This window comes from Colias eurytheme, chromosome 3 (assembly GCF_061535395.1).
Source record: "Colias eurytheme isolate Ceu_HAF_F1 chromosome 3, ilColEury1 Martin Lab GWU primary, whole genome shotgun sequence".
Taxonomy (NCBI): Eukaryota; Metazoa; Arthropoda; class Insecta; order Lepidoptera; family Pieridae; genus Colias; species Colias eurytheme.
Genome location: NC_142982.1, coordinates 5,438,158 through 5,453,670, shown reverse-complemented (window position 1 = coordinate 5,453,670; position 15,513 = coordinate 5,438,158). Strand labels below are relative to the sequence as shown.

At 32.6% G+C, this 15,513-nt stretch overlaps 1 protein-coding gene across 6 annotated transcripts in view; it reads right to left on the bottom strand.

Annotated features, from left to right (window-relative positions):
• The window catches only part of LOC149909569 (protein neuron navigator-like), a 76,515-nt gene that overhangs the window by 14,679 nt on the left and 46,323 nt on the right, over positions 1 to 15,513 (bottom strand). For all 6 annotated transcript variants that reach the window (XM_090119607.1, XM_090119608.1, XM_090119603.1 and 3 more), the window contains 2 exons: positions 1,390 to 1,473; positions 413 to 541 (listed from right to left, as the gene is read on the bottom strand). In XM_090119607.1, the coding sequence (XP_089975733.1) occupies positions 413 to 541; positions 1,390 to 1,473 (213 nt within the window). The remainder of the gene's footprint in view (positions 1 to 412; positions 542 to 1,389; positions 1,474 to 15,513) is intronic.

Below are 15,513 nucleotides of genomic sequence, written 5' to 3'. Positions count from 1 at the left end.
TGTTTAATGATGTCTTGCGCAACGATTGATAGCCGACCCACATATCGTCGTTAATTTAATCACGACCCATTACTTAATTATGTATATTTGGTGAGCTCTGTGTAACTACCCTCAATATGAGCCTCAAATAGCATTGTGATAAGATAAAAATCTTATCTAACGCAATGGTAGAGATATTTTTTAAATTAAGGCACTGCTCTAGTTGCACAATACGGTTCATTGCATTGTTGAAAATGACGAAAGCACTCAATTCGAGGCGCATTGTTTTATATAAAAAGTTGGATAAAAAGCGTGAGATGAATACCATATTACTTTCTTACTAATTTGGTTAATTTTATAGAAAGTGTTTTTATTAGCATTTTTTATATCATATCGCATTTACCGTACTATAAACATATAAATTATAAATTACCTGGCCTGTAACATTGACTCCGTCCGCCCGAATGCCCATGGACTGCATGTGCGCTGTGGTCAGACCGGCTTGAATGGACTGCTTTCGAAGAAGCTCGATGGTTTGACGGAGCTCCGTTAGTTCTGAGTCCTATGCGAACATTTTCGTTTTGAAATAAATAAGACATAATATTTGATAAATAAGCAAATAAATTCGTAAACATAAGTACCACATAACTATAAGTTTCATCAATTTGCAATTACTCAAAAAATAAATCTCAAATGTCGAAGTTCTTTAGGAATAAATAGTATCGGTACTTAAAGATAATGTCGTAGGTGATAGGTGTCATTTGAATTCATTTATCCTTAGCATTTATCAGTTATCACTAAAAAGCTCGAAAGTAATTTATACTCTACTAATTAAATAATAATGTACTAAACACTTCGGTCCAGTATAGATAAGGAAAAATTAATTAATGGAGGGTACTTATCGTCAACAGGTGAATTTAATTAAAACGAGAAAAGCGGGCACACTACAAAGTTAATTAACCGCTTCTCTGTGAATAATGCAACTTTTTACTAGCCACGTGTTTATATAAAGGCTCTGTATGGAAACGAGGCGCTTGTAACAAGTTTTGCTTATCTAGAATATAATTTCAAACCATCTTTCACTCACTTAACACAAGATTTACCGCGAGAGCTTAATTCTGCTTAAATCAATGTAATATCTGAAAACTTGTTTAATTTGTACGCTTTCTCTAATCGAGGAAATTATCTAATCTCAATAATAACATTTCCACCTATTTAACAGAGATCGAAGGCTTAATAACGTGTAGTGTCGTCAAATTAAACTAACATTATCATAGGATATTTATATGTAGCTGTGTCTATGAGTCACCTTTTCCTATCGTATTAACATCTTATTGAAAGCACAAATTTTCCTTCAATTTCTAGATAAACGGCCAGTCAAATTCATAAAAGGAAGTGAGAATTTATTACCTTTCTCTCTGCTGTCGCCGTCAACTGCTGTAACCGTTGGGTCATATTGGAGAGGCTCTGCTCGAAGGCGGATACGACATGCGCCTAAAACAAAGAAAATAAACATACTTATTATAGAATAAACTGAAGGATAAAAATTTAAACATAATTGAAATAATAACTTTATTTTATACATCTAGACACTTTCAGCTAGAACAGACCAATTGGCAACACTTGAAATGTTCGCACAATTTTATTAATTTCTCTCATTGAATTGCGTTTTCTCTTTAAGCTCCATCTTCAATGTTAGAAATATAAAATGTTAAACAAGGAATGACAGATGTAAAACAAAGAAATCTAATAGTAAAATGCAACGACTAGCTGTTTGCATTTATTATATCTTGTGTAGGCGGTAGTCGTGTTCTCGCTTAGACAACACTAATTTGGACCACACAATAGCAGCCGTACAAATAAAAACTTGCGTATTCAAACCTTATGCAATGAATAGATATGATAAGAATAAATAAAGAATAAGGATGTCATAATTTCTTACAAATAAATTTAGAATAACGTCGATGTAATTATGCTCACGCTATGCAATAGGCGCGAAGCGGCAACGTAGCAATTCATTCACAAAATTATGAAAAACATTGAAATTGTCTACGGTTATGCCTTGGTGCTGTCATTTTGACGCCCGTTTGACTTCGTCGAATTTGTTGTGAAGTTTCATCATACGATGTTCTGTTTATTTATTTTTTAAATATTTATTGGAAATAATTTAAATATATCATTAAATATGCAAGCAAATGAAAGAGAACGCTATCCAATATCTGGAGAACAGAAGATAAACCCACCTTGAGATAGAGAGTTGCCAAATAACTGGTACTCAAAACATACAACTCCAGGCTTAGAAGATTTATATTTTCAACGAATGTTTATATTATTGTGATAAGTTTAGAAATAAGTTTTATGTATGTATGGTTTGGCGCATGTCGTAAATAAATAAATCATTATAAATATCAAAAGGGTTTTTCATAATTTCGTATGTTTTGACATTTCATACAAAATTTTCTACTTCAATATGACTTCAATAGGTACGTAATGAAATTATTAATTTGCTCAACTTTTTCTAATTCTCGTATTACTCTCATTGCTATTATCTCAAATTTAGATTGAAAATTGGTTCTAAAACTTGTAAAACACAGCACAATGTACTAAAAGATAGGTAATAACTCGGTTATGTCAGACTTATACTAGGGTGGTGGCCGGAATAAGGACGAAATAGCATTAGTATGAATACTTATTACGAAGTTATACTAGGTTTCATTTATTACGTGTTTATTTGTATGATTTTTCCTTATTCTTACTTTATTCTTTTCATAAAATGTTATAACTCGTTTATTTGTACGGCTGTAGGTGTTTTAAGAGAACAACTGTTTACAGTTCATACCGAACATACATACACTCTACGCACACTTCCTGGCTGTCAAGATAAACTAGTCTAAGTGCATGTATTTCTTTTGTAATTGGAGATGACCACAAATAGATAGTTGATTCCGAGAGCTTTCATTGTTACAATAACGAGAGCGATGTTGGTTCAATAAAGATCTAAATCACAGTATGCAGACACGGAGTATTGATGCTACGATAGTTATTGTAACTATAGGTTTCTAAAATAATTGATAAAGGGCTATTAATGAATAAAGGCAATCGAATTTTGAATATAATTTCAACGTCATAATACAAAAAGTATGATACATTTCCCTGGACATTTCACACAAAGCCATCGATTCGTCTAGTTTAACAAATATAATTTCCTTATTATTTTGTATAATTGAGTGAGTCACAAAGTGAAATTGTTTGTAGTCGCGTTTAAGTGAAGGTGGGTGCAGCTGGACAGAGGGTCCTTTTGTTTGCCACGCAACAGGAACGCACTCAGCGAAATTAAATTGGGGTTCAATGTCCGTGATGCCTATCAAAATATTATGTGCTACGTTAAACATAGGCCGTGTTAGAACAACGCGACGTGAAGTGTGAACAAGTGAATTCCTGCTTTTTGTAAGGTATTACGTTAAAGTATAGCATCACTATTATGTGAAAAACTTAAACATTTTATGTATTAACTTAACAAAACAAGGCATAGGGTAGATAATATTATGTCTCTAATCTAAATATAATTTTAGGTTACTAAATTATTCTAACAACTAACTATTATACGATTATTATAGTTCAAAATTTTTAAACAAACACAACGTCCATGTTCCATAAATAAGCTCTGTAATTAAAAGCAGTAAAAGTAATAAAAACAAATGCAGCACGAATTATACATGCGTCTCAAAAGAACGTTGTTTTTTCCGTATCTGTAATCGATGGAGCATACATTCGACGTGTATGTGATGGTGAATTTAAATGTAGGCAACAGATGTCAGATACCAGAACGATCGTAAAGTTTTTGAATTACTAAGTAATAACGGTCTCGGAACTTCACAAAAAGCGAGAATTTACTACATTTTAATAACAGCCACGAATGTGGTATGAATGTTAAAATACAACTTTTTTCCTACTATGACGATTCACCTGTTGGTCAGCATTAAGTTGAGCCAATTATAGTGGTTGACAGTCATTGATAGATCAGCGTTACACCTTTTGCGCGTGCCACTAACAATCGTAAAAACATGTTCTTCTACACCTGTAAGCTAACTAACTAGCTTTTAAGTTACCCGTTTCAGCCATCTAACGTGTCGTTGCATTATGAATAATTTTGAACTATGATATTATGCCTAATGCAAATGAAGAAGTGTAACTTAGAAAATCCAAAAGTACATTAACCGTTATTTTTAAAATGTGAGATACCTATTGTTTATTAGTTACCAATATTTTAACTTGTTTAAAATTATTCGACTCAGGATCCGAAATAATATAAGCAAGAGAAAATTAATTAAATAAATAGGGTTGCGGAAAATATAGTAACAGACTTTAATGAAAAGTAATCATGCGACGTTATCATTTATCAGCAATCTCTTTAAGTCAACCTGTGGCAAAGGTAAAAGAATTAAAATAAACATAATGGTTACATACGGTGACTAATATAAAAAATAAGTAAGTAACAAATTGGTTTATCTGAATATAATCTGAAGATATCATCCACGAGTATTACGGTGCAATAAGTTTTATCTTTACTTAGAAGTAGAAGGTAACAAAGAAAGGTGAAACAATTAAGTAATACATTAAGCGAGCTCGTTTGGAGTACAATGCCCTCAAAGCTTGTGGACGTCACGCACGTGTCTTTACTTACATTAGATAATGAAATTGTATTCCTATTACATAATACCATCATTTCATATTTTCATAATCGCAGGAGCAATTTAGTAGCCATTGTAAAACAACAGAGGTAGTGTATTACACCAGCATTGTGAGAATTTATTTTTATGGTATGAAAATTGATGCCGTAATTAAAAGGTTGAAACAAAATACAAGTATTATATCTGTTCTCATAGGAACCATTTTAATTCGCCCTTATCGTGCAAAAATAAAAATGATTATTTTAGTTCTTTGTGTTGATTTTAATTAAAACTACCCGTTGTTTTAATTTTTTTTTTCATGTGAATTCAGAGTAATTTTTATTAAAAAAGAAATACTTTGGATACTGTGGATATTGAAAATCCTACAAAAAAATTCAAATAATTTTACAAAAACGGTAACTCCAAAAACACATTCATCTAATATAAAGTTAAATAGGCGGTATTAGTATCAAGTGTAGGTAGTATAATAACTGTAGCTCTAGTTTGAAATAATGTACCCATAAAACAAGTTAAGCTGTAAGGCAAACGCGGATGCGACGTAAGAAAGTGTGTCGTTGCGGTGCACATTAGTGGTCAAGGGATAGATATAGATGTGATCACAGAGATTTATAGCTAATTAATTTACCTACACAAAAAAAAATAGTATAATAAGTAAGTCTGTGCGCCATTCACTACAAATATTACACTTACATAAGATACCTAACATAAGATTTTGCATATTGCATAAATCTGTGATTTCTAAAACAGACCGTAAAAACGAGATCAATTTTTGCTATTATAATATTATGTTTTTGCATGAATTGCGTGTCGCGATTATTGATAGTCTATTTCGTCGAATTTAGGAACAAATAAAGTTGTATAAATAAGAGTGTCCATTATGAAAAATTATGTTAAACTAGCTTTCCGCCCGCGGCTTCGCCCGCGCAGTCACAGAAAAACCCGCATAGTTCCCGTTCCCGTGGGATTTCCGGGATTGCGTCATTTTCCCGGGATAAAAAGTAGCCTATGTCCTTTCTCGGGTATCAAATTATCTCCATACCAAATTTTATGAAAATTGGTTAAGTAGTTTAGCCATGATTGAGTAACAGACAGACAGACAGACAGAGTTACTTTCGCATTTATAATATTAGTATGGATTATACAAATTGCTACAAATATTTTATTTTAGTTATATTTATTGACGATTGATGGAAATATAATTTCGGATATACCCAAGTCATACCGGTTTTGTTATCGTGGGAAGATAAAATTTTACTCGAAAAAAGAAATGAATGAAAGATTTTTCAAATCTCGGACATGTGAATAATAAATAATTGCCATTTTGGCAGTCAGGTAAGATTTTTTGTGAGAACGCCACGTTTTTTGTGACGTTATTATATTGCTGCATGCTGCACCTGTTTGTGAGCAAAAGGCATATTGAGCTCTAAATATAAAGGGAGGGTAAAAAGTTCTGTAGACTTTTACCCGGATTTATAATAGGTTTAAAAATTGAGTGTATCTACTATGTAACTAAAAATATAAAATTGCAGGTGAAATAAAACTTGACGTACCTATTTATAATTTTATTTATTCATGTTTTTTATTTCCACCTGTTGCCATTTATTCGCTTCAACTGAATCAATTATATTTTTTCTAACGGAAGTCAATTATCTTGTACAAATTCCAGTTCAATACAGGTGTAAGCTACAAAAAATTGACTACTATTAACCTGTTGATTGAACCTGACCTGTTTTAAGATGTTTTCAATATATTCGAATCATAAGTGCATGTAGTCGTCACCAGAACCTTAACTAACGCAAATAAGATTGCCGGCGCTGTACCACGAAGAAAAGAGAAGAGTAAATAAAATCTTAAAATATTAAATACTTACATCTTCTAAGATTGGGCAGCTTTTATAACGCGATTTCTTTATGGCTAATTCCCACCATGGTACTGGAGGCTTCGACCGTAGAATGGTTTGGCAGCCAATTTTTGCATCTTGCGACTCATATAGGGTGCCCAGTGGCCTGGAGATTGGTGTTAATTCTCGCTCATCATCTGCTGGTATTCCAGTTATACATTCACAACATTTGTGTGGTTTTTTCATAAGAGGTTGTGGTTTGAAATCAGCACTAAAAGAATGCCTGTAACTCAGTCTTTTTGAAAAACCATTTGTCTCGCTAATTGAACGCCTGAAGCCGTTTCTGTTTTGTAATGGCATTTTTGGTATTTTTTGGACGTCATTTATAATATTAGAGCTATCATTTAATTCTGATACATCCGCACAAAGTGGAGTATTTGGTTCCGAATGATATCCCATTTTGTTTCTATTTAAACTACCATAAAATAAATTTTCCTTAACAACAGGTTGTTTAAGATCTATAAACTTTGGTCTTCTCATATTTAACGTAGCATATTTTTGAGGTGATTTATGAAATCTGGATTTATTTGGCAATTCTTTTAATACATCTTCAGTATCTGTGGATGGTATTGTAGAATTGTCGCTATAACTAGATATTGGCCTATCGTTATCGGTGAGATATGACGACGACTCGGAGCAGTTATCGCGATCACTATTTCGCTTTCTATAGTCAACAGAAGATCCCGTAGTGTCTGTGCGGATGGAATGTTGTTCAACAACGTCCTGGTTTGCTATGTTAGATTCATACGAATGACGATCACCGTTATTCACCATTGCCACGATGAGTTTTTCATCTTTGTCGAGTTCAGATTCTCTTGACAGTTCTAAACTTTTTAATCTTCGTCGCGGTTTTGTATTGATAGAATCATAATTAACCTCTTGCCTTCCAGTTACATGTTTAACAGGAGAATTACAAATAGACTGTGGAGGAGTGACTTTGGCATAAATAGGTTCGGTAAAGCTAATTCTGGAAGGTTTGTTTACAACATTTTGATTTTCAGTTGTTACGTACTGTACTCCACAACTACTCTCTAAAAACGTATTTTTAGAGATTCTTTGTAGTGTAAAATACTCGGAATGCCTTTGAGGTAGATTAGCTATGTGATTTGGTTCAACCAGGTTCCTTATCTTGATTCGACTTCTCGGTGCCCGAATTGTAGCGAATCCATCGTGAATTGGAGATCCGCAGTAAGTTGGCGATGTAGTTACAGCCATGACGAACTTTTATTTAAATTTGACATTTATCACATAATTTAGGTTGAAAGTAACTTTCTACACTGTGTGTAAACATATTGATTCTGTTGGATTGTAAAAATATTTATAATTTCCAAGCGATATTTGGTATACGTACTAATTAACGTACAAAAAAATAATAATTCATGTTAAAATATTACATATTTGATATTATATAATTATCATATAAGTCATTATGGAAGGTACTAGATAGGTCCTTAAGAAACCAATAGTATTAATAATAGTAGCATATCCGTGAGAGCACTTAAGATATAGATATTATTGGTAAAAATTTCAAAGGGTTTGTCGAGTGTTATAACTAAAGCCAAGTGATTAGAAAACCACTCTTAATGAAATTTATTTTTAGCTTGTTCTATTAAATCATGCATCGTACTTCAGACATGACGAAGAACACTGCTATTAAACTATTTAGAGATCCATTAGATCTTAACCACGCCTGCACTAGGCTTGGGGAAGCTGTAAAAAGATACTAAGTAGAAAATGCACCATATAAAATTACTAAATCTACTGAATTACTCGTAAACTTGAGAAGGTACCTATATAAGTAACTGAACAGCTGTATTGGCATAATAATTTTAGTCATAAAACAATCTTGATTAACACCTTTATATCATCATATACTTTCTAATTCAAAACTAGCCACGAGGCACCTGTTCCGAGTATATGTGAGTGTGCAAAATAATTGTAATTATCTTTATCTTGTATCAGCTGTCGCTAATTTCTAAGAGCGAATGGTGACTGTATCCGGTGTACATATAATTAGGGCATTTAAACAATAAAAGGTTTATAAATAATTGAGCAAGACACATAATATGCTTGCAAATAATGATGTATTTAAAAAATGTGTTTTTTTACCATTTAAGAAATTAATTAAATTTATAATAATATAATATGAAAATAAAATTAGTTAATAGGTATTCTTAAACAAATGATACCATAATAATAAGTGAAAGCTGCGGATCTGATTTTTAACGGTTCATGATTCATTACAACAACAACAACAACAAAAATACTTTATTGTGCACCACAGAGAAAAGTACAAATAAGGACAAAATACATTAGTTAATAAAAGAGCACAACAGGCGGAGCTCATTAGTTGGGGAAGTGAATCCATATCTTACACCATTTCGACATAGAATGTTCCATGTTACTTAACATTATATTGTTATTATAGGCATAAACTTGACCACACAATGTGACGTTATTGTAAGTTATTGTTTAATTGGTACTCACTTTGACTTTACTGACTTGAACGAGAATTTAGACATGCAGATTTATTGTAATGTTTATCTAATGTTGTTATTACGAAACTATAATAACTTTACCTGCTGTAACTAAATTCGAATCGGATAATGATACCTTAACTTCGAGCAATTGGCCTAAGGGTTTTATGAATAAATTCAATCACATTTTAAATTATATCATGTGATTGTTTGTCGGTTTGTTTATCTTTAAATAAATTAATTTTCTATTTCATTTGTTTTAAGACTCTAATGTACGTTTTTTATTTAAATGAATAAATAATGAGTATTCGAAGAAGACATGACTAACGCCATTTTATGTATTCTTAATATGCTTACTTTGTTCGTAGGGTCTAAGAATGACTATAATAGTCGTTGTGAATATTAATCTTTATTCAACGTACTTTCAACATTTAAATTTTAAACCCCTATGACTTCATACAAAAATTTATAGATTCCTACACTAACACATATTATGTGGTAATATAAATTTATAAAGAATAGAAAAAAATCGATCACGATGGATTCGAACCCGCATCCCGCAATGTAGTGGTAATGTCAATCACTTAATATTCTTTGTTTACAGTGATAAATGTATTGGTATATTTTATAGGTAAGTAAAAGTTAATTACATTCTTTCATAAAATTATACCTTGTTAATATTCAAACAGAGCATACAATCATTATTCGGGTCAAATAATTAATCATGGGACAGACGAGTGCTTGCATTAAACTAACTGTGCCAAGACCGAGGGGAGTTCAAGCCCTTGCGCTCGGTGTCTCAACTCTCAAAGTATGCGTACTTATTATTATAACTTTCTTCATACTTATGCTATTTGAAATATTCAAAGAAAGACAATTTGACGGCATAATTATTAATTTGTATATTTCAATTTGATTAAGTTTTTCTAATAACATTTTAGAATTGATTTATCAGGCTATGAGTTATATTATTATACTAGCGGACCGCCCCGGCTTCGCCCGTGGTACATATTTACGTTTTCTCTACGTAAAAACCATCCTCGTACTTCAAGGAATATAATAAAAAAAGAATTATCGAAATCGGTTCAGCCGTTCTCGAGTTATGCGCTTACCAACACATTTTGCGATTCATTTTTATATATAAGATACCTAATTAAATTTAAGTACGACAAGGAAAAGCTTCATAAATAGTTAAAAGAAAAGCCACATGAAGGTTTTTTTTTAATTTTTGTTGCATCGAACTTTGAGAACCTTAGAAGGAACAGTGAAAAATTGAATACTTGTATAGCTATCTCACTCTGACTAATGTAGGGTTATGCCTGTAATTTCGTATCAACGACCTGTGCTCCGACTCTACGAAGATGCAGTGACTGTGCACCTATATTCACTATCAATACTCTAGTTTCACTGCATTTCTACTAAATGCCGATTATTCAATCTATACGCCCAAACAATTATTACACAACAATATAAAAATGTCTTGTAGATTAGCAAAAAACGGACAATTAGAACACATTTATTAAAATGGTTGTTATATATAGGTGTATATAGGTAATACGTATCTAAGATATTCGAAGAATAAGTTTCAACTAAGGATTGAATCTAAGGATAAATCAGTCCTAAGTATTATAAATTTGTATTTATTTTATTGCAATCCATAAGTAAACACTGAATCACATCAATAAACATGATTTAAACGACAGATATAATGTTATTGTAATTTATGTATCTCCTTGTGTTAACCGCTGTAAGTGACGAGATAACTGTGAACTTTGTTAAATTGTGTCAATACTATTTTATTATTTATATTGTAAAGGTATATATTACAGATATATGCGTTGGATATATTATATTTATCTATGATATAAACCTATATGGAGAAATGACTGTGTAATACAAGGATCATACATGTACCATAAAATAGTAGAGTATATTTTATAGATACAATTTCTTTTGGCGCTCTTGAGAATATATTTTCAAATTTGATATGTTTTTAAGGAGAGGAACTTTTGATAGAAAACTTGTATTAAAACTTAATAGAAATAATAAATGATTTCAATTATAGTTTGTCATCTTTAGTCTTTACCATTAAATATGGGAATGCCAAATTGACATGCATGGTGCAACCACTAGTGTTTGTTAGAAAGTTACTTACACAAAAACCTATTGTAAACAGATCATAACCTTAACGGTATTTATATGTACCACATACTGTTTGGGAATCGATTGTTTAGCGAAGCAGTAATGACTGAATGCGTTGAGATGAAAATGCTAACAAATAGTGGGAATGTGATATTGAGAACAAATCTTTGCTGTTTATAGTACCTATATAGTATATACCTTTCACATAAAAGCAAATATAAAGGTACGCAAATACATAATTTTTGTGAACATTACTGCGTCCAACGTTTCGCTTTTACCAAGATGATATATTATAGGTACGAATCAAATGTAGAAAGCATTGATACTATTTGACGGGATCGAATTGCGTGTCTAGAAAGTATCTACCCGTTTCGCAAACAGGTTTTTGAATGTATGAACACTTTGGGTGTTATTTTAAAATTCACATAAATTTACTAGACTAGAGATTTTATTAATTCTACGTAGGTAACAGCTCTTATACATTTTATACACGTTTTATAGGAAGTAACTTAAATTCCATCTATACTAATGATTACGTATTCTCTACATATGTGGATTACTCATTATAGCATAGACGTAAATCAACGTTCTGCGCAAAAAAGGATATTGATAATATAAAGGCAACTCGAGCGGAGGTAGAATGCATGTACTTAAGTGTTGTTATCATTAAATATACGATCTTGAAATAATAATTTCAATATTATTTACACGTAAATACGTCTGTTTTCTATAGGTAGATGCTCACAGCAACACGATACTTCATTCGTATATCTTATCACATAGGTGAAGACAGACAAAAGCAAGGAAGTTAGTAATGTTTATGTTGGTCCTTATTACAATGCGAATATGTAAAGTGAAGAAATAATGTAGAACAAGTTTTACGTATGGAGGCTCGAATGCCGCATCTGTCGTGCACATGGCCCGCAGCGAGTCTCGGAGCATAACGTAACCAGAAGATATTTGATATGAAAGAGAGGTACATAACAGCGTCATCTGTTTAAACTTTATTTTGAAAACGCGGTCAAGGAGTTTAAATAAGATCACATTAAACAAAAGACGACAAATTGATAAGGGTATTCTTATCGATGTTTTTCAGTACCTGTATGGTAACAATTATTTATATTTAGGGCACATTTATATCATAATTTAGGTGCGGCAGTCTAATTATTATTATATAGATATTGAAAAAAATCAAAAGCAATACATATTCATACAATAAAAAACACGTGACAAGATTCATTGGTTCATCTTCTCTTAGACTGCGTGGGCTAGGCGTTGTTATCGCGGATCTGTTTGTCATATATGCTTGGCATAATTTATAAAGGAACCCGTTTAACCTCTGGCCTCAACTTCTATTGTTATGCTAATCAGGAATAACCGATCTACTGTGACGAATTTGTATTCTATACACTGCCAACTTTATATTCAGCAAACAATTTAACAACTGGAGTTAATAAAAAATGTCACAAAAAACTAAATAGCTCGATTATCTATTTATTAAAAACGTTTAAGCTTTAGATAACAATAGCTTATCTTGATGATTTGGTCGGGCGAGTGATAAGAGAATACTTTTTAACTATTGTTCTGGGCTACGGCTTTATCAAGGCATTGAAGGATATTTTTATTGTTACTGTTTGCACATACGCACATACTTATTTCAAACAGCGGAAAGTAGTACTATAACCAATAAGCAAAAAGTGTAACTAAATTCTGATCCGAGCTTATCCTACTTAATGAGACTGGGATCAGCGCTTCCTGAATAGATACAAGCCGTACTTGTAGAGCTTCCTTCCTCCCCACTTTTATGTAGGATAATAGCGGTTGAACCACTTACGGATGTTTCCACCTAATCGTATGTTTACTTCAAAACCAGTTGGTACACTTCATAAGGGCTTTCCGAGAATATGCGTGCTGTTAATTTTTAAAAATCATTTTAAGTCTGTTTGATTGTGCGTAAAATTCTTGTTATTTTAATTTACACGTCAAATTAATAACAATTATGTTAACTTCACAAAAAATCTGACTCATAATTATTTTGAAATAACAGTGTTCATCAAAATTCGTATCTACAAGTAGGTAACGGACAAAAAAAAGTAATAATATTATAATTTTTGGAAGGTCATACAGTAAAGTGGTCCTGTCAAGGCCGATGTCGACGGTTGCTGATGACGTAAACTATCAACGGGTTTAAGAATATTACGTATTCATTGATAACTTTGCGAGAACATTAATGTCAAAGTAAAAAAGCATGTTAAAATTCTCCCGCATTTTTAACGAATAAAATATATCGTTTGAAGTGTTTGTTAGTTTTAACGTATTGGCTAAGACATTGCGTAAGTATTAATATTAAGCTGTAGCTTTGCAATTTAACCATAATATAACGGTGTATTGTGTATCACTTCATACATAAATAATATGGCTGTTGATCCTTGGAATTAAACAATGAAATATCACCCGCATGGTTAAGCAATGTTAAGAGGGTCTAGTATTCATTTCGATGTAACTCAATTTATCTTGAATAGGGATATGTAATTCAACGCGCAAATTTTATTAAATTGGTTGCCTAGAAATATGCTTATTTGAATGTAAAATAATATTCTAGGTCTTCAAATCATACCAATAAAATTTGCCTAGTATGTATATTAATAACAAGTTTAAACATTTCTGCAACAGATGCCATTAAATATTATACACTCACCGGCACGGAATCTTGGCCACTTACAAATTTGCCGATAAAAAAAGTTTGAAGTGTTTTTCACGATTTTTTTGTATGCAGATATGTTAACATATTATTTGTTTAACTTTATGGTAAGAAATCATTAAGTTTGAGAATAATATTTAACCACTTTTTAAGAGTTACTCGAAATTTGTGATTTGTGCGGTTAAGCCGAAGTTACGAATTGTTCGTTTAAAACTTTTTTCGATATCGTTTATGTCGTTTTAAGATATTGTTATTGTTGTACTGTAGTCAATGATCATAACAAACAATAAAAAATGCCGTTAACATCTGAACAACCTGCTCAGGCCATCACAATGTTAGACCAATGACTGCCGCAGCGTAAAGTACCTAATGTTCAGTACGTACCACGTTCAGCGGTGCATTATGCATGGAGAAGATACCAGGAGACTGGTAGCTACACGTGCAGACCAGGAAATGAAGGTATGAGGTGCACATCAGCTCGAGAAGACCCGTTTATTGTTCAAGAGATACTCAGAAATGGCTTTCTGACAGTTTTTGAGATACACCACCGCCTCTAAAACACCAGGATAATAAATGTGAGTGAGCAATCGGTGAGAAGACTAATGAAGGAAGTTATTTTGAAGGTTTGCAGACCAGCACACCGTCCAGAACTCCTCAGACATCACAGAGAAGCACGTCTTCGTTATGCACGAGAACATGAAAACTGGACCCACAGCCAGTGCGCTCGTGAGGTGTTCACAGATGACTGCTAAGGCACTTTACGAGCTTCTGATAGCCAAGAGTCAGTATAGAGGAGACGAGAAGAGAGGTTTTCACCCATCACCACACTCAAACTGCGATTTTTCATGGAGGGTCAATAATGGTATGGGGAGGTATAAGTTCCGATGCTCGCACGGAGTTAGTTATCGTAGATAATGCCTTAAATTTGATCAGGTACATTGAGGAAATTCTCCAGGAACATGTTCAGCCCTATTACAGGTTTATCAGTGAAGAAAATTTGCTACTAATACACTATAACGCACGTCCGCGTGTCGTACGATGCGTATAAGAGTACCTTCAAGAGGTTATTATTGAAAAATTGGAGTGGCCAGCTCGTAGCCCGGATCTTAATCCAATAGAACACATCTGGGACATGCTTAAAAGAAACATTAAGTTCGATTCCAACCCAGCACCAATGTTAGATAAGCTTAGAAATACAGCTGGGGCCGTTTGGTACACTATAGCTCAAGTGGACATCAAAAATGTCTTCTAGAGTATGCGAGGCTGGATGCAAACAGTGTTTAAGGAAAGAGAAGGAAACACCCTATATTAAAATGTTCAATTTTTTTTATGGAAACGTTCTTTTTAATTTTTGTGCATTTTTTAAGAAATCATTTAAATTTCACAGGAAAAGCGTAAATTCTTGTTTAATTCATATCTACGCGGTAGTACTTCTTATAAACTTCCAATTATTACTGAAAGTTAGTAAAAACATTAAAGTAACTAGTTTTGATTAAATTTTTATTGAATTTTGTAGTAGAAAAGAAATAGTGTTATTTTACCCAAAAATTTGCAGTGGCCAAGATTCCGTGCCGGTGAGTGTAGTTCACTTGGATTGTGATTACGCTGATGTAAGTCAATTTT